This window comes from Amphiura filiformis, chromosome 18 (assembly GCF_039555335.1).
Source record: "Amphiura filiformis chromosome 18, Afil_fr2py, whole genome shotgun sequence".
NCBI classification, from domain to species: Eukaryota; Metazoa; Echinodermata; class Ophiuroidea; order Amphilepidida; family Amphiuridae; genus Amphiura; species Amphiura filiformis.
This window is the reverse complement of record NC_092645.1, coordinates 27,326,046-27,346,171: the sequence shown is the minus strand read 5'-3', so window position 1 is coordinate 27,346,171 and position 20,126 is coordinate 27,326,046. Positions and strand designations below refer to the sequence as shown.

The 20,126-nt window shown below is 34.8% G+C and overlaps 1 protein-coding gene and 1 long non-coding RNA gene across 3 annotated transcripts in view; both read left to right on the top strand.

Moving 5' to 3' along the window:
* The window catches only part of LOC140140066 (uncharacterized), a 52,461-nt gene that overhangs the window by 22,121 nt on the left and 10,214 nt on the right, over positions 1-20,126 (top strand). For both annotated transcript variants that reach the window (XM_072161880.1, XM_072161879.1), the window contains exon 7: positions 12,917-13,068. In XM_072161880.1, the coding sequence (XP_072017981.1) occupies positions 12,917-13,068 (152 nt within the window). The remainder of the gene's footprint in view (positions 1-12,916; positions 13,069-20,126) is intronic.
* Positions 3,907-8,700, top strand: LOC140140073 (uncharacterized). The gene is made up of 3 exons (XR_011857209.1): positions 3,907-4,288; positions 5,435-5,528; positions 6,780-8,700. It is a non-coding gene; the product is annotated as an uncharacterized lncRNA (long non-coding RNA).

Genomic DNA, 20,126 nt, shown 5'->3' with positions numbered 1-20,126 from the left:
AGTCGATATTTTCATTGTTGTCATCCAGGGCAATTTTCCATTGAAAAGCAAAGATCATGAAGATTGCCCGACTAGCGATTTGGTAGCCCAAATCCCCAATTGGGTTTTCTGGTAAATGAGGTGAATTTTAAAAATTTGCTCCCGTGATAGCCTGCAATTTCAATCTATATGGATTCCATGATTATGAAAACCATTTTGTCTGTCTGTGTGTTTGTTTACCTAGGTTAGTCCATATTAAGAGACGCACGCTTGAGGTTCATGAAAATCCACGGTCCAAACCTAGAAAAATTAGCGTGTTATTATAGGGGATTTTAATCCTCTGTCCCTCCTATTTCCATGTGAATTTTGTATGACCTACCCACTGCCCCCCCCCATCGCGGGTTGCCATTTTCATTACACCCTTCAGACTTGTGTTCGGGTTTCTGTAGAGATTCATCAGTGTTCGGGTTTGTTTTTAATTTGACATGTAGGCCTATATATAGGCCTAAACCATATTTGTCATAATTAAGCGCTATACCTAAATGTATAGCTATGCTATATATTATTATGTAATATCATGTACATGTAGGCCTATAGGGTGGGGTGGGTGCAGAGGTGTGTGAGGTGGGTAGTGGGGTGTATGTAGGGAAACTTTGGTGTGGTAATCAACACACTTTAACCATGACTTTCAATGCAAGGCTTATTGTTGCCACAAATGTTTTTTTTTTTCCTTAAGGTTATTTAATAAGTTTTATAAATTTCCATGTTTAACCTGGTATTGTTTTGGCTGCTTCATTAGGGCCTATGACTTTCGATGGGTTTCCAAAAGCAGTTTCAAACAAACACAAACAAAAGGCACCATACCCAGTCACCTTCATGACAATTGAAACACTACGTCAAGTATTAACATCCAAGTTATTCTGTTTTTAGGCAAGCAATTTTAAATAATTGCTTGAACAGGTTTTTGTTTAAAAACAAAAACCTGTTTAAGTTAACAATGAAAATGAATGGTTCTTATAAGGCACAATCTCTGATGAGGCTCTCAAAGCGCGTAAAGCACGAAATTTACAAACAAACATAAAAACAATCAATTTATAAAGATGTTTAAAAACAAAAACCTGTTTAAGTTAACAATGATAATGAACGGTTCTTATATAAGCCACAATCGCTGATGGTTCTTATAAGGACAATCTATTTCTGGCGTTTAAATAACGAAAGTCTGGGGCGTTACGCCGGGGCGTTACGAAGGTTATTTCTTTGGAAGTGTGTTCCAAACAGTTTGCTTGATCATAAAACATACAGCGTAATATAATGTTTTGTAAAAGAAAGTTTTGTTTAAAATATTGCCCAATTGCATGTAAGCCTTCGGGCAAAGTTGTTTTGAGGAGAAGCAAATTTCAACACATTGGTCCGAATCACTCACGTGATGATGAAATATCCTCATCGTGCTATAAACATGATCAGTATAGGAGCGCTATTAGGCCTGGGAATTTCGTTGCTATATTGAAGTTCTGGCAACACTGTATCATGCCGGTATTCCTATTAAACCCAGGGATATCGATCCACAATGCTAGTATTATTAGCCTTATATTTCACGCGTTGATTTTGAAAAATTTCAGCCGGTGAAAAAATGGTGAAATCAAAACGTAAATTCTGACAAAACTATGATATATCGCTCACGGTGATGTGCGTTAGAAAGTTGGGAAAAATCCTTCATTAGCGAACTAGATTACTTTGAAAAGCTAAAAGGTTGATCCAAGAAAAGGCTCGCGGACAGAGTTTAAGCCTATCAAAATCGAAAATCTCACACGAAATGACTGAATTTCACGCCTAAGTTTAACACTAGGATTGGAAAAAAAAATACAGTATCAAGCACTACAATTTGACCTGACATTTACTGAAAAATAAAAATGATTGCATTTCATTTGGCCGAGAAAATTAATTTTACATTGAAAAGGTGTAACTCAAAATTTAGCTCGTTTCAACACCAAATTCGATCGTTTGTATTGCCACATTAAATGACTGAGTGAGTCTTGCTAAACAAAAGAATCTGTTGTCCAGGTTGCTAACTGACTTCCAAATATTCGTTCAACGAAGCACGGTGATTCCGATGTCAATTACGAAAGCCCCGCCCCAGTTTCAATTCAAATATGGTAGCACAAAGCTATGCCGCGGGATGTGACGCAAGATCGGATGGGACACTTGTCAACAACTGAGAGGTATTGAGCTCAAGTGGCACGCGTCTGATAGACCCATGGTACGCGCAATAATAAAAGGCAACCACTCGACTCGGACTTAGGCCTATTGTCCATATTGCGTACATTATCGCGTGCGGTTTGCAAATGTTCCCTTGCAGAAATAACTATATCAAATTCATATCAAATATGTATCAAAACTGTATCAAATCCTGATTTGATACAGTTTTGATATAGTTTCAGTATATCAAAACTGTATCAAATTGTTTTTGATATGAATTTGATAGTATCAAATCTATATCAAAGTGTATCAAATTGGACTTTGAAATTTTTTGTGTATCAAAATCATATCAAATTGTATCAAATTGGACTTTGACAAATTTTTCTGTATCAAAATCATATCAAATTGGACTTTGATAAAAAATTTCTGTATCAAAATCATATCAAATTGGACTTTGAAAAAAAATTCTGTATCAAAATCATATCAAATTGGACTTTGAAAAAAATTTCTGTATCAAAATCATATCAAATTGGACTTAGAACATTTTGTTACATAAATTGCTATATCAAAATTGTATCAAATTGGACTTTGAATATTTTGCTATAGAAATGACAATATCAAAATGTATCAAATTGAACTTTGAAAATTAACTGAAATGGCTATCAAACTAGTTTTTTTTACATTAAACATTGATGAGCATGCACAGGGATTTGGACATTAAATTATAAACATTAAAGCATGGAAGTGTGTTTATCGTCCCACACAGGCATGGGGGAAATGCCCCCAATCAGTACTCTTCCCCTACTGTTCCCCCAGTAAAACCCTGAAATTACAAAACTTTCCATTTTTGATGCAATTTTGCCAAAAAAATAAGAAAATAAAACACACAAAAAAAACACCAAAAAAACCAAGGAATATACATGCATGAACATAATTATAAAGGATTTGATTGGTAAACACTGCAGCTATCTTTTTTTTTTTTTTTTTATTAATTCTTTTATTTCTATCTATGCCAAACAAATGTCTTCATTTTTTTATTTTTTTTCTTCTGGATTTTTTCAACCTACCAACCCCCCCATTTTTTTTAATACAAAAAGGTCTAATTAATTTTATTTTACTTTATTTTTGTTTCATTTTATTTATTTACTATTTTTATTATATATTTTATTTTATGATATTTTTTGTTGTTTAATGCGCTCTTTTTTTGGTTTGGAATTCTTTTGTTTCTCTTTATACAAAATAATTTCTTCAGTATTTTTCATTCTTCATTTTTTTTTTTTTTCATTTATTTATTTATTCTTTTTTTTTGTTTATGTTTAATGCTCTTTTTTTCGAATTCTTTTTATTTCTAAAAAAATTTAATGCAAAATCATTTTTATTCTGATTTTTTTTAACAGAATTGCTCCCCACCCCCACACACTTTTTTTAATACACAAAAAATAATAATTAAAAAAAATATAAATAAATTAAAAAAAATGCAACCATTTATTTATATTGTTATTATTTTTTGTTTTTTAAAAGCTCTTTTTTTATTCAAAGGTTTTTAATGCAATTTTTTTTTATATACCCCCCCTTTTCTGGGGGGAGGTGCTTACTAATATTGAATTATCCCATCTTGCAGCCCCTGAGAATCTTTTTCTCTGACATTGCTGATTACTCTACAAGTATTCCTTCCCATATGACCAGAAAACTCTGATGTAGCTAACCATCCCCTTTTAAAAGAATTTTTTTGTACAGTTTTTAAAATGGCAGCCAGTATGAAATAAACGGTTACAGAGCTCTGCAAAACTTTTCGAAAATAATAATTGTTATGGAGGTAATTTCCACATCAAAAGTCACTGTGTTAGTTTCTATGGCCATTGTGCATTTATTCTCAAACAACCATGACAGCTCATGACAACTGAGAGCTGTTATTGGAACTTGGAAGGAAGATCGAGCTAGATCAACATCGATGTAAGATGTAAGCTTAAAACACATGCATGAACATGTGCATAAAGCTACAGTCATCACACAGACGTACAATGCAGTCACATTGCAGTGGTGCTACGATACTACACTTCTGCTCATCAAGGTCAGCAGTTGCGGCACAGTGTTGATCGACATTTTGATTACGGTAATTTTAAATAATGATAATTTAATATTTACATATAATTTAAATTATATAAATTCAGGGACAGGGACATGTCTTTTGCAGGAGATCGAGAGCATTGAATAGCTCTTCTGGAGCTTTAAGCAGGGCCTCAATTTCATGCCAATTTGCGAGAATCAAAAACATACAAGTCGCTTCAGAATCAGACTTTACTGCATGAGAAGCTGATTCTCGCAAATGAGAATCATCATATTATTACTCTGTATAAAACCGGGAATTGATTAACATGATAAGCACACAAACGTGCTTTGTCTTGACTTTGTCTTTCATGTGATATAAAAGGGGCTAGGATGTACCACTGGGCGTTAAAATCATGCAAAAAGTATAAATTCAAGAAATATTGATGTCACTGTGGAGCAAATCACACATTAAACAGGGCTGTCAACTTTTTGGAATTGCTTGGCGTGAGACAGCCGTACCAGGATTTGCCGACTACAATGTTCATTTTGACCAGTGATTATTTGAGCCACAGCAGCCCTAGAATATGTAAGGGGGGGTTGTATGGAGTGAGGCCGTGAGAAAGTGACCCAATGCGTGAGAGTTGACAGCCCTGCATTAAATGGCTTTAATAATAATAATGGCTTTAATATTTAAATAATAATTGCTTTAAAAATAATAAAGGCAAAAAAATGCTATGTGCATGGTCTGCAATTGAGATGCTCTTTTTAGAATAATGAGTAGGGTCAGTCCATCTCAAATCACCTAGTTTTCACAAAAGGTTCGCTGGTCACCCTCTCAGGTTTTGTTTAAAATCACTTATATCATAGCCCTACATGTATGTGCCAAATGAACACATTTCAAATGGTAGGTCTCTACTCGCATGTGCAAAAAGGGGGGGTGGGGTCTGACCCAATTTTTAATAGGCCGGTTCTCGGAAACGACAAGGAGTAGAGACGTACCGTTTGAAATGTGTTCATTGGGCACTTAGGGCTATGGTATAAGTGATTTTAAACAAAATCTGAGATGGTGACCAGCCAACCCATTTGGTGATTTGAGAGGGACTGACCCAGTAAAATGACTGTCTCTCCATGAACCAAAAGGCCAACACTTATGATAAGAGACTAGATTGTCAAATACCATTTTAATTTTAATTATATTTTTTTCATACAGGTTCTGTGATATGCAACCATGAAGTTCCATACCTGTCGCAACACCAAACACCAACATATAAATCACTATACTGTAGTCTGGAGGATTACCAAAGGTACGGTATTTAAAGCCGCTTTATCAAAATTTTGAATCTGAAGAAAATTCTTTTATTTTTCTCATAAATCCCAGTGCCCGGGGCACTCCCACTTTGGAGGTGACGCGTATGTAGGGCTGTTAAGACCCCCTTTTCAGCGCCGCTCTCACCCAAAGACCCCATATTTTTTTTACTAACACATGTTCTGTCACCCAAAGACCCTTTATTTTTCCATTTGATCTGTCACCCAAAGACCCTTACTTTTCAATTTGAACAGCAACTTTCATTTATCACTGATTTTGTTACCTATTTTTGAAAAAACTAAGAAATTTGAAGCCTTTTTGAACTAAAAATTCGATTTTCGAGGTTTTTTGACGCTGTTTTTTTGTCATTTTCTCACCCAATGACCCCATATTTTTACATTTTGCTCTCTCCGACTGCCAAAAATCATGCTCTCACCCAATGACCCCATATTTTTTACATTTTGCTCTCACCGAATGCCCCTTAGTGCAAAAGTGCCAGCCCTACACCTATATCCATTTCAAATTGAAGTGCCCCCCCCCCGGGTCCCACTGAAATTTTAAGTCTGATATACTTACGTTTCTACGTCCACTGTGATTCTGTGAAACACATTTTTGCTTCTAAATATTAAAACCACTACTGCTAGTGCAATTTAGCTTTTTAAAAGTCAAAACTTAAAGGAAGGGACATGGTAAAATATTTTGTATTCTTATTTCTATACAGTGTACATATTGAGGCTTTACAAAAAAAATGTACCATTAAAATTATTGTTTCCAAATTTTGAGTTGCTTAAGCTTGTTCGCGCAGTTTTGATGAGAAGCAAAACGTGTGTTTAACAATGCCTCACAGGATATGCAGAATATTGCAGATTATGCACTAAACGAAATTTATCTCAGGCGATAAATTTTAGTATTACCGTACTTTACTAATGTTAACGAGTAAAATATGAGCTTTATGCCAATACCAAAAATCTCAGTTTTTATATAAAAATTAAGGGGAAAAAAGGGGGGGGGTTAAGTTAAGACAGTACTCTACATGTATGTTTGTATCCTTCTCTGGCGGACTCTAAAAAAGTGATGTGGAAATACCTGGCTAACCATAGACCCTTGATGATTATGAATTTCTCACTGACACAAAATATTTTTTCAGTTGTTTTGGAAAACGGCCAGATGTGTAAGTGGCAATAAAATATTAATTTTGTTAATTTTTAAGTTAAACTAATTCGTAATTTTATGTACAATTTTCTTTCAGTTGCTGCTGAAATGGGACCCAAGCTCTGCAAACTACAATGGGACATGAATGATGATAGAATACATTTACCAGCCCTGCAAAACAGTGACGAAGATAGATATGCAAAAAATAAATGCCTCCAATTGATGACAAAACATGAAAAACATAAATTTAAAGACTGTTTTTCTCACAGTCTTAATTGTGGAAAATGGATTCATCAGATTCAGAACTTTTCATTAGGGATGCCATTTTTTTAATTAGGAATATGAGTGACAAACTTTAAGACTATTTTTCCCACAATCATGAAAATATGGGTACATGTATATCATGAAGATCGGGGCCACAATGTCGAGTTAAAAACATGAAAATGTAAATAAAATAATTAAGAAACTCCGACATAAATACATATGTAACAGTGTTCTGGACTACCTATTGTCAATGCTGTTTAAATCGCAAATGCATTTTAAGATGTGTAGACTGAACACTGTATCACTGACATTGGTTTTAAATGAGTTTTGTCAGATATGAGGGGTCAGACACCAGCCCCAGTCATGCAACTTATATTCAGAAAGATTTTATTTAAATGGTTAATTTGAATAAACCAAGATGTCATGTATATTACAGAGAGAGCTGATACATAATTTATGTTTGCAGTACCGTATTTAATTTATTCAATTCTGTAAGTGCAGCAGGGTATAATGTATGATGTTATTGCCGTAATCACAATCTATTTTTTATATAATTTTGATACAGATTTTGATAGGGCCCCAAGGAAAATCAGCGTTTCATTGATGGGGTTACGCTGCTTCAAGAAAGTATAAATAGATGCATTAGTTTTTGATACACTTGGAATACATCCTGTTATCATATGATATCAGCTAGTATCAAAATATAGTGTATCAAAAAAAACCTGGCTGTTGAACAATCAAGTGTATCAAATCGTATCAAAATCTTTCAAGTGTATCAAATTGTATCAAATTCTTTCAAGTGTATCAAATCGTATCAAAATTGTGCAAGTGTATCAAATCGTATCAAAATCTTTCCAGTGTATCAAATTGTATCAAAATCTTTCAAGTGTATCAAATTGTATCAAATTCTTTCAAGTGTATCAAATTGTATCAAAATCTTTCAAGTGTATCAAATCGTATCAAAATTTTGCAGGTGTATCAAATCGTATCAAAATCTTTCAAGTGTATCAAATTGTATCAAAATCTTTCAAGTGTATCAAATTGTATCAAAATCTTTCAAGTGTATCAAATCGTATCAAATTTTTGCAGGTGTATCAAATCGTATCAAAATCTTTCAAGTGTATCAAATCGTATCAAAATCTTTCAAGTGTATCAAATTGTATCAAAATCTTTCAAGTGTATCAAATCGTATCAAATTTTTGCAAGTATCAAACTGTATCAAAATTTTGAAAGTGTATCAAATTGTATCAAAGTTGATATGATTTGATACAATTTGATACTTTTTGATATGTTTTGATACAATTTGATATATTTTGATACAATTTGATATATTTTGATACATTTTTGATATATATCAAAAACGTCCCAATTTGATACACTTTCGATACAGTACTTTTTGATACAATTTTGATACAATTTTGATACTATCAAAACTATATCAAATTTCTGCCAGGGTTTGCACATTATTTAGCTAGGGAAGCCTTTTCAAATATCCCCGCGCTGCCAAGCTGCGTTGATTGGTCGGATACAATATCGTTGTTTAGTCGCTTACACAAACGTTAATGTAGTGAAAACATGGACGTGGTATATAGAAAGATTGCGTGACTCCAAATCCGTAAAAGTGAACTTCCAGCAGTTTGTGGGAGCTGGAAGTCAAATTGCCTACAGACTGGGAGGGTCCGTGTATTGGGTTGATTTTTAATGCTATGTAATCTACATTACCAGTCGTTCTCCACGGACCCGAGGGAGGGTCTATATAGAACATGAATTCAATAACGGCGTGCACGTTAAACAAAAAAGGTCAATCAGGATCTAAAAGGACATCACGGGGGATTCAGATGTATTTTTCATTGTTCCCTTATTTGCATATCTAGTCGTGCACCAGTGGATCCAAAAGGAAAACAAATAACTATATTTTGGTCATTACCATGGGAAATGTGCTTACCCAGCAAACACCAAAATTATTTTAAGGTTTAGCAACTATTTTAAACTGTCGCGATTTGGTAGTTCACAGCATCTTGTGAATGGTAGTGAGCTTTGGCACATATTGCATTGATTATTTCATAGCGAGTGTGTAGAAGAAGAATTCAAATATCACAGATACACTTTGTAGGTCCTGTGGTTCTTGAGTTATGTTGTAAAGAGGGCTGAAACAACAACACTTTTATAAAGCGTACATAACAGCAATAAATCAAGCAAGTTTTCAAAGTCTCTGTAGAATAAACTTTTGCAAAACATCAAAGTGCTTTTTTCCAGTAATATAAACGTTTAAAACGTGTGAGGTCTGTAATAAAAATACGTGTTTTGGTTTGGTCTGAAAGTTTTTTATAACATTTAAATATCAGGTAAAATAAAGGTCAGGAAACGTGGTTAAAACATTTTCAAATGTCTGAATGTTGTTGCTGCAAGTTAAAAAATAATTGTTTGTTTGTTTTTTGAGTCTCTGATATTAGCAGCGAAGTTTATATTTATATCTTTCTAACTTAGGTGTCTATCACCGCTGCATTAGTTTTCATTATTGTTTTTATCTTGAATGAGATATTCTCCCAATATTAATATACCAACAACTATAGGCTATATTAAAAAGATATTAAACTAAACATGGTAAAGGTAACCATAGAAAACGCTTGTTTGATGGTATATATAAACGTGGTCATTTTTAAGCAAAGCTGAACACTGATAGCGCTATTTATTTTTAATCTCGTTTGCTCCTTTACAAGGGATAGGCACTAGTATGATGCCATTAAAACATCATTAAAATGAGTATCATGTAGCAAGGAAATTTTCAAACTACTTTTTATAATAAAATGAAAGGAATAACTCGTATCATTGGGCTAAATTAAATTAACAATATAATGTAAAAAGCGCCCTCAATTTGCACACATATATGGTCGAATCCAACCAAAAGTGTCCACGGGCCCAAAATAAAAGTCCGAAATAAAAATGTCTCCACAATTTTTTCCTTTTGCCCATTGATTGAGGACATATTGGCCTTATAGGAACCAAAAGTGCCATTACTAATCTTGAAAAATAAATCCAGGACGTGTGATAGTAAATGTGATATCAAAACCCAATGTTACCTACGAATACCACTAGGATGCTTTCACTATCGCAATACTAATCAACCTAAAACAAATGGAATATTCCCATTAACGCTTTTTTTTTGTATTTTAGACCACAGGGTGTCAGGAAAATGCTAACTCAACCAGAAAATATTTGTTTTTATTTTTATAACGCGATCAATATGATCTTAGTCAATTTATGCTAGTTTATTTTTGAAAATGAAGATTAGGTCAGTTTCTGTATTTTTTTTTTATCAAATGAGTATGAATCAATTTACACATTGTACAAGAACGAGTATGATATATGTTTTCAAGAATATTAGGAATTATACGCATACACCTAACGCTTTATACAATGAAAAGGTGAAGAAACCCGGGTATTCGTAGGTAACATGAGCGATTTAACAATATCTATATTGAGTTTATAGGTTTAAATTTTGCTATTATGGTAATGAATTAATAAAATGGTAGTTTTTAGATCTCTTCCAGATGGTAAGTCCAAATGAATAAATGCTATTACCTTAGATCAAAATTTTTTTGATGCTTTTAGCAAGATTTTGACCACTTCATTTTGATATACAATTAGTTACTCAGCAATTTTACATAATAAATAAGTGTTGAATGAATCCGTATATGGGTAATAATAGTGTCCTGGGGTACCGCTTAAAGTTTTTGACAATTAATTTCCATTGGTAGGGACACTTCATTACACATGTCATGTATTATGCTGTATTCGTAAGTAACATTTCAGTATTTGTAGGTGAGAATTAGACTTTTGGTGGATATCGCAATCAAAACTTCATTTTATAAAGCACTTTGGATGTATTATTTTCTTTATGTGCGTTTATTGATACTTTAGACCCTATCATGTATTAATAATGTCGGTTCACAGCGGTTGAAAGAGGATTGAAGTAAGAAACAAAGGCACTAAAGTGACTTTAATTTGCTTAATTGCACACAAATCGCTTAAAACCGTTATTGCAGACTTGTGAAGTCCATCTTGGAGTCAGTTACGTCTTGTGACCTTTCGTTTGAGGGCAACTGCAATTAGCTTTATACCAGGGTCCATCAATGTGTTGTCTAGATCATGAGACAATGAGAACAGTCGTTTTTTCCATGGTATTCGTAGGTAACCTTAGCGAAAACGTCAAAAGTTACCTTCGAATAAATCAATTTGGACACAAATTACTCAGAAACCAGAAGGTCGGTAAACATTTAAAATGAAGCACACATGACAGTTGACAAATCCAAGTATTTATCCCTTCTAATCTTCTTTGAATCTGATTTTTCTTTCGAATGAGCAGACCGTCGTCTATTTTAGTAAATATTTTTCACCAGTTAAGCCGTATTCAGTTTTGCATGGTGGGCATGTATGTGAATTCGCAACTTTCATTTACATATGATTTGATAGCAAACATACAGGCCTTCGTTATGTACCAATATGGGCATTGGCATGAATGGCGGTGTTTCACAATACTGTCATGATAAAAAGTGTATTCGTAGGTAACATTCGGTTACCGAAATTTACCTACGAATACTTGCTTTTATTGTTGACATCTCAGAAATATTTAAACGCAGGTTATTGAAACTTGGTAGAAATAAAGAGTGTATTACCCTGCACCTATTGCTTAACTATAACTATTCTCTCACTTTGTGGAAATGGCACAGCTTTTAACATGTATTCGGAGGTAATGCATATTTTTTACCAAACCTACCTTTGTGCCATTTAGAATTTCTGGCAGCTAAACACAATAATAAAGATGTCCGAATGCAATGCATTTCAGTATTGGACATATCAAAGCTTGTATCAATTGCGCATTTATTGTGGTTTCCATTTTTTAAAGATATATCTAGTGCTATGAAAAATTGTATTCGTAGGTAATGTAAAAAAATACCACTCAAAAAATTATCACAAAAAATTCATAATTATGTACAAATATGTGAAAAATTAAACAGGCAATCTTTGAATACACACCTTTCAGGAAATCAATTTAGATTCAATCCAATGACTTCTTTTCATAACTGATTTAGATGTTTTTAAAAACACTTTAAGAAATATTTTGAAAAAATGGGTAAAAATAGCATGTTTTGGGGTCTCTGTGTCTAAGTTTTTCACAGAAGGGGGTCTTACTATATATGGCGCGAAGCGTATGATCAAGGCGAATAAACACAATACAAAAACGAATGCCAATTGATTAATACTTTTAAGTTATGGCCCTGAACATGCCGTGTACACTTTTCGTTGGATTCGACCATATACAGTTCATAGAATAAAAATTACCACAAAAAAGCAAACAAAGATGAAAAATATGATAAAGAAAAGAAAATAAGAGTACTGGAACTGCAACAGTAACAATACAAAACTAAAGGGACAAGTGGATATTAAAGCCATATTATAACATTTTCAAACAAAATGGATTAGCATTTCTTTGCCATAAAATGTTAGCTTTTATTGTCAGATATATCCCCTTTTAATTTTGAGCCAAACAACTACGGCAAAGCAAAGAAAATTGGAATTTACTACCAGCGCACATGTCGCCAATACGTACCACTCCTTCGGTCATGTTATGGTACGACCTTTTGTTGTGTATATCACCGTCCCGCACGCCGTGTACGTACTGTGTGTTATGAACATCGTGCATGCGTTCGACTAATAATTCCATCGTAATAATAAAGCGCCGGTTCGGGCGTTTTATTCCAAATCTCGGAATATGACAAAACTACAGCACCTAGAGTCTTGATTTTAGCAGGGTATATTGGTTTAATAAAGTACAGTTTAATCGTGTAAAAAAAGGAATTTTAAAAATTCAGTGAGGGCGTCTTCCTCAGCAAATGTTATAATATTGCTTTAAGTAAAAAAAAAGAGTCTAATTGAACGCAATATTTTCCATGAATTCTTATATTACAGGTAATGAACAATGTAGCGAGACACACGGCGCAGAAGTCATCCAAAGAATCGACACCGATCCAACCGGTTCCGTGTTGATGATCAACATCGGCGATCCGTTCAGCTGTAATGGATTCATCACCGGAGCCAGTCATTGGTCGAAGAGAGACATCATACTGCACATATTGTCCGTTTTCCTATACACGCAACACACTAACCATGTAATTAGAGCGTGACCTCAAATTTTGAGCCCGTGTTGAAGGTATAGCCGACTAGCTAGTTAGCGCTGTTGTGTCGAATATACTTGCTCAAAATCTTAGAAACTCACATCACTGTGTAGGGAATTTATTCTTTTATAATATATATTTTTAATAAGAAATAACTATCATGATCATAGGCGAGGCGAGCGTTCCTGTGGACCGATGTCATCTGAAAGTTTCTGAAATACGGCCACACAGACGTGCTAATCCAATGGCAATTTGTTACCAATTTCGTCTCATGCTTACCCACTTTCATCAAGCCACTGCATGATAAACTGAAGCCCCACCCCTTAGAAACTCACACGTCAATAAAGCTCTATCGTTTCTCTGTGTTGTTATTAAACAATTAACCTCATTGGACCTTCATGAGGATCGACCAACCCCTTTGAATGAGTGACAGTTTTATACAGGTTTTCCTTCCTCGATACCCAAGTTAGCCAGACCATGGCACGCCTGCACTGCATGACTTAATTGGCAATATTGATCGAGAATCGATGGGTGCGTGCATTTTGAAACAGGGGTGACAGAGGGATACTGTGTTTTACATAATGTTTGCGGCTATAGCATGTATAGGGTCTGTTTGGATGGTGATAGAAATGGGCTTCGGAAACGGTAAAAATACAAAGAAATGGATGAAATGAGGCCCAAAGATGCTTATTTCCATGGACAACGAGTTTTCTAAACTAAACATGGTACACAATTAATTGTTGTCCATTACTATTTTGTACAAAATTAAATACGACATAGGGCCTAATTTTGAATTTATGAATGTAGAAGAATTATACCTTTTAATGCGCTAACATTCCCGGACAAGAAGAACATTGTAGGCCACAATTGCTGATTTGAATTCATTATTTTCAGCTTTAATTTGGTTATGCGATGCGAGTAATTTTGCTAAAAATGCCCACTTTCTACAGTTTGAAATATAACACCAAGTAGGCCTATTTCTAGACCTGCTTTATATAACAAAAGTATTTAAAAAATCCCGGAAAAAAATACGACACAAACATGTGTTTTTCTTCAAAATGATTTATTAAGAAACACTGTATTATTCACTTGATATTGATAATCATAGCGAGCAAAGTTTACATCACAATGTCAAATATATACAGAAAAATACTTAAATCTAAGCATCCACAGGGCCCTACTTTATTATGAATGTTCAACATCTTGATCTTCATTCGTGACCCGAAACATTTTCATATCAAAATATATACAGCACATGTTCAAGCGTGCAATTTTAATACCAAACACTCTAGTACATGGTATTCATAATCAGTTATTTTTTTTGATGATGAAATTCCTTGCACCTTAATTCCTAGCCTTATTACCAAAGTAACTAAAACTTTAGGTTATGTTTTCTTTATCACTTTAAATCTGCCGGAAAATCATCGGCATGAATTGACCAGGTAATAAGTCCGGGTAACAAGTTGCACAGACATGGTGCAAGGGATCAGGATCATTTGTGCGATCGGAATATAGTAACTTTTTTGAATGTCAATGGTTACTTGAATTCTATAACATTTGTATAAGGCAAAACAAAAAATAATAATAAAGGTTTGTCTCATGTCCTCCGCACGCGTTGGATTTTCATTGCGCGTTTCTGAATTTTGTTTCAACTTTTTTTAAGTTGATAAAATATCTCCCGAAAATTAAAAATGCATTTTTTTTCTGTAAACTCAAGTTCATCCACAATCGAAGACACATTTCTGCTATGAGAATCATGAATATTAAGAATGATAAGACAAATATCAAACAGCCGAAGTGCTTAATAAAAAATAGATATAAAATAAATTTTGAAACTGCCATAGGGCACGAGACAAACCTTTGTCTAAACCCCATAGACTAATAGATATTCTTACATTCACACACACAAAAATAATTAATTACGTACATTAATGACCTTTAAAAAAATAATTATAATAATTAATATTGCAACTCTTTATACTCAACTTGCTGGATGCAAACAAATCGATAAACTACCACGGATACAGTGTAACTTATTGCTGTAGTATCAAAAGTACAATACGCCCAATTGGGCTCTGAATAACACTCATCTAAAAAAGATCAATGATTTGGTAATTACACATAACAAGCATACAAGTTCCGTGTTTATAGATTTTGCAACAATAGGGCGTCACAATGCGCACAGCGATGCTGTATTCTTATCATCCACGCCCAATTATACTTAGACCATGCATGCATTATGGTATAAATGCATAATGGTTTTGTTCAATGAGCACATCTCAAGGAAACAATCATCTATGGGGGCCTATTTATAAATGAAAAGAAAATATGCATAAAATCACGTAATATTTTGGTGATTATAGTGCATGCTCATTTATAAACAGTTACTCAAGCTTCAGACTTACATAGTACTTTAGTAGGCCTACATGTGCCTCAGATTCATTTTTCTGGGCATATTCTAATATCATGGCCAACTTTCAGGCAATGGCTACAAGTTCTCTTCCTTTTCTGAATTGAAATTTGTTTCTTGAAAAAGAATGAATCTCTGTTGTACTTTTCGATCAGCTGACTTAGGGACTCAATACCCTCTGGTCCACGGCGATGATTGGTTGATTTAAAATAGTCAACTGTGATAATGTGATTCTTTTTTTCCAAACCCTGGGAATTAAAGATATCCAAACTACCATGCGTATATATAAGGTCAGCAACATGGTCTGTTAGAAGATGCATGTAGGGTGTAACATGGTTGCTAGTAAATATTGACACATACATTTGTAGCCATTGCCTAGAAAGAGACCTGAGCTGCTCTACACCATCAACCCCTAGTACACCAAACGTATCATAACTGCGGATAAGATTGTACACAGAATAAAATTCCCTCCATACATTCATAATCTGTTGTACCTCATCATCACTCCTATGTTTACACATTTTCAACACAGCTTCAACTTTGTCCAAATTTTGAAAAAGTTTCAATTTCTCAGGACCTCTAAGATCTCTCGGCTTCCTCACCCCGCTCCCATCAATATGAAAACCCACTCCATTAATACCGCAATCAGCAAGCATACTTTCAAATGCAGACATATGTGGAGTTTCTTTGCTTTTTCTGTTCATATTATCTGCTATTTCAAAATCCCTCAACAACTTCTCTGTTAGTCTATCTGATATGCGTAAAAACAAATGCAGCGTGTCTATGACCACTCTCTCAAGAGGAATCGACAAGAAAATTGGTTCACGTAAACAGGAAAATTTAGTCTTAGAACGAACTGGTTTCTTTGAAAATTGCACAATTTCTTCCAATGTTCTAAGATCGGCAATGATACTGCACTTGTGATAGTCTGATTTGTTCTTTTTGCAGTATATACAAGAATGTAGCGAATTGGCAGCGCCCAACCCCAGAACCTCAAGTAAAAACTTGTAATCCCCCCCTAAATAATATACAATTTCATACTCTACACCCATATATACATATTTTGTGAATCGTTCAATACTACTTACCAGGTTTACCAGATGACTTTTCAATGTTTCATATTTTTCGTCCCCATTGATAATTACCACTGGTTCATGCCCAGCCTCGGATGTGGCAGTATCTGAATCGTTTAATATAGTACATGTAACATTGACAAAATGATTGCACTTTCCAACTTGTGTCCCATCCCCACTAATTTTCACACGTACTGTATTATCACCCTCCCCAAGCTTCCCTCTACCTACAAGTCCCTCAATCCTACACTTAAGCACCCCTTCTAAATCCCTCTCTATTCCAGGTTCTTTTCCTGGTGTTTTGTTGAATCCAATACTGCTGCTTGCTTTGTCCATCTCGGCTTTCACCGAATACAATGTCGGAAGGTCTGTGATGGACGCAACTGCCGAATAAGCCCTATCTGAAATGTTATAACGATCTTTGATAACGATGAGAAGCTGGATAAGCTCCAGCTTCTCGGGTGAAAGTTGCTTAGGGCCCCGTGATCCATGGCCCTCGTTCTCGGCAGTTGGAAGGTCGTCAATAATAGTTAGCGTCTCAAGTTTCTTTGTAGACTTATTTCTGACCACTACATTATGGCAATCATAACCACGAAGGCCTACATAGGCGAGAGCTATTTTGCATTTGTCTGCCATAGAGGTGCGAAGAGAATGCTGCCAAGAACGAGAGTAGGCGGACATGGGCTTCGGATCTTTAATTTTCCTCGCGCGACGCAGTATTTCCAATGACACTTTCTTTAACAACTTACCCTTCTGTTTTGATTTTTTCCTTTTGTCCCTGTACTTTTGTTTCAGTTTCTTTAAACGTTCCTTTACTTTTGCTAGTTTTCTTCTGAGTTGTGAATTTTGTAAGAGAACCGTATTATATTGTTCCTTGACAGCTGACACCATATATTCTGAGAGCAATACTTTGAATCCCCACACTTCAGGCTTTGCTTTCTTTTTTGCCCTCTTTACCAAGTTAATTGCGCGGCGTCCTGGTTTCCTTCTTAACGCGACACGAGCTTTGCACACATATCTTTTTATTTGATTTTCAATTCTTTTGGAAAATACAAGGTCTACGTCTCGTAATTGACAAACGGCATCAAATACTTTGCGTACAATTGCTGGTGTATTGAGCGAATGCGACTTTGAAAGTATATCCAAAACAAATGCCTTAGGAATACACAAGCTTTCCATATTGAAACGATTGAGCTCATTCAACACATATAAAAGCAGACCTTTAAATTATTTTGCTCAAAAACAAACAAATGAAAAACATATAATAAATGGCAAATAGAGCGTCCTGAAGTGGAAGGGATCAAAGCGATATTCAAGCAAGAGCGTCACAAAAGCACATCATGGTTAACTCCAAAGATACCGTAGGCCCTATATAAAACACATAATCTTTTAAAATTTCAAGCCTTGACAGAACAGTCTAACAAGATGTCAAACATGCTACATTGTAAACTAATAGGAAAAAGGCGTATAAGTGGCAATTTTCGCGGTTTTATTTTCGCTGATTTACACCTCGCGAATATATGTAGGCCCTAATACGAGTATAGGCAAAACTTGGCAATTGCGAAAATACCACTCGCAAAAATGTCCCCTCACTCCAAATCACGAAAATCACTGCACGAGGTAATTTTATACCAAAAATGGCTTAAGACATGAAAATATGAGTACAATATCAATAACTATATAGGGCCTATGAATAATGCCTAATAACGCAAAAGTTAGTCAAAAAAAGCGGCTCTCAAATAATGTTAGAAATTCAAAACGTCAAATTAACTCTCACTTCAAATCATGAAAATAACTGTGCGCGAAAATTACCACTTATATCATTCGGCTCAAGACATTATAAGAATATGAGTTACAGAAATATCGACATTTATTATATGAATATTGTGCCCTAACGTAAAAGTCAGAATACTTCAAATCACGAAAATAATTGTATGCAAAAATTACTACTTATATTGCTCGGCTCAAGACATCATGAGAATATGAGTGACGTCAATATTAACAACTATATATATATATGAATATTGTGCCCAAACGCACAGAATCTATGCCTAACACAAAATTCAGAATACTTCAAATCACGAAAATAACTGTACGCGAAAATTATCGCTTACGTCACAGACCCTCTTTTTCTAGGGTATGTGCTTATTTAGCTAGCATCGCTGGGCTCAAGACATAATGAGAAGACAACTATATGAATACTGTTCATAGATTCTGGACTTCTAGAATCCGTGGTAAAAGTTAGAAACAAATCTCTGAAACAATGTCAGAAATTGAAAACGTCAAATTAAGTACCAAATTCAGCCATTGTGGCACTTGTGAGTAGGCCTACTATGACATGGCAATCGAGTGTCACTTTAAATATTAAAATCTAAAAACAGCCATACCAACATCGGAGAGTTAAAAAAGTAAACTTCACTTCTTCAGCTATAATGGTCCTTCAAATCATGGATAACAGTTTTTGGGCTGCGCCTTCAACTCTCACGAACCGCATAGTGAGCACATGTCCAGATGGATGGCTGACAGCCTTCACGCCAGTAGGGTCACTTAAGTCTACTATAAATTCTTTCAAACATCTCTGCCGAGAAAATGTTACGTAGAGGCTATCTTCTAAGATATAGCAAAAGTCTCGCCTTTCATTCAAAATGCGCAGATACCAATTCTGGCCTAAAAGTGGCGTCAAGTCCTGCAATTTGATATACGTTCTCCGACCTTCTTTGGTATGCGGTACCTGACAGATGCTCTCAAACTGTTGAGGGGTACAGGGAAGTCTCAGTTTGACTTCTGTTGTGTCTTTTGGGCCGAATTTAAGTTTCCTTTTCACCTCGGACCGGAGGGAAGAGTAGAAGCAGGACTCCGATGGCAGGTCCACACGTTGATCTCCTGTCTGGCGGTCTTCTACTTCGTCTCTTCTGACCCAGCTATCATACCTTGAATCCCAACCAATCCAATGGACTCTAAAATGAGTGGGAGTCTCTTCCAAGATCTGTAAAAACATAATAGAAATATCACTTTTGGTAAGTTATCATTTTTAAACACAATAAATATATTTTTCAATATTTTTTAGGGGTACGACCTTGGGAAATAACGAAAATATTGGGGGCTGCTTTAATTCTTATGATGTGTTGAGAAAGCCAATTGCAATTTTACACAAATATTAACAGAAAATATGTAACAAATTAACAAACATCAAGGAAGGGCCTCCCTCATCAAAATTTTGAAAAATTGCGAACGACATGTTATTTAATTTGCCCGATGACCTACGGTATTGTCTCTATTTCCCTTCAACATGTTCAAAGCCATCAGGTATTTTTGGTTTTGGGAGCCTTAAAAATCGGGTTAAATGAAGAAAATAGCTAAATTGATTCAAAGTGCTGATTATAAATTATTTCGTTAATTTCATTCTCAACTTCGCGTAGGGCCTATAGTATTAAATAATACCTATCAAAACGGGGCGAAATTTCCATAAGTCTATAAAATACCGCAAATTAATTCAAAATATGTACCTTAATTCAATAATT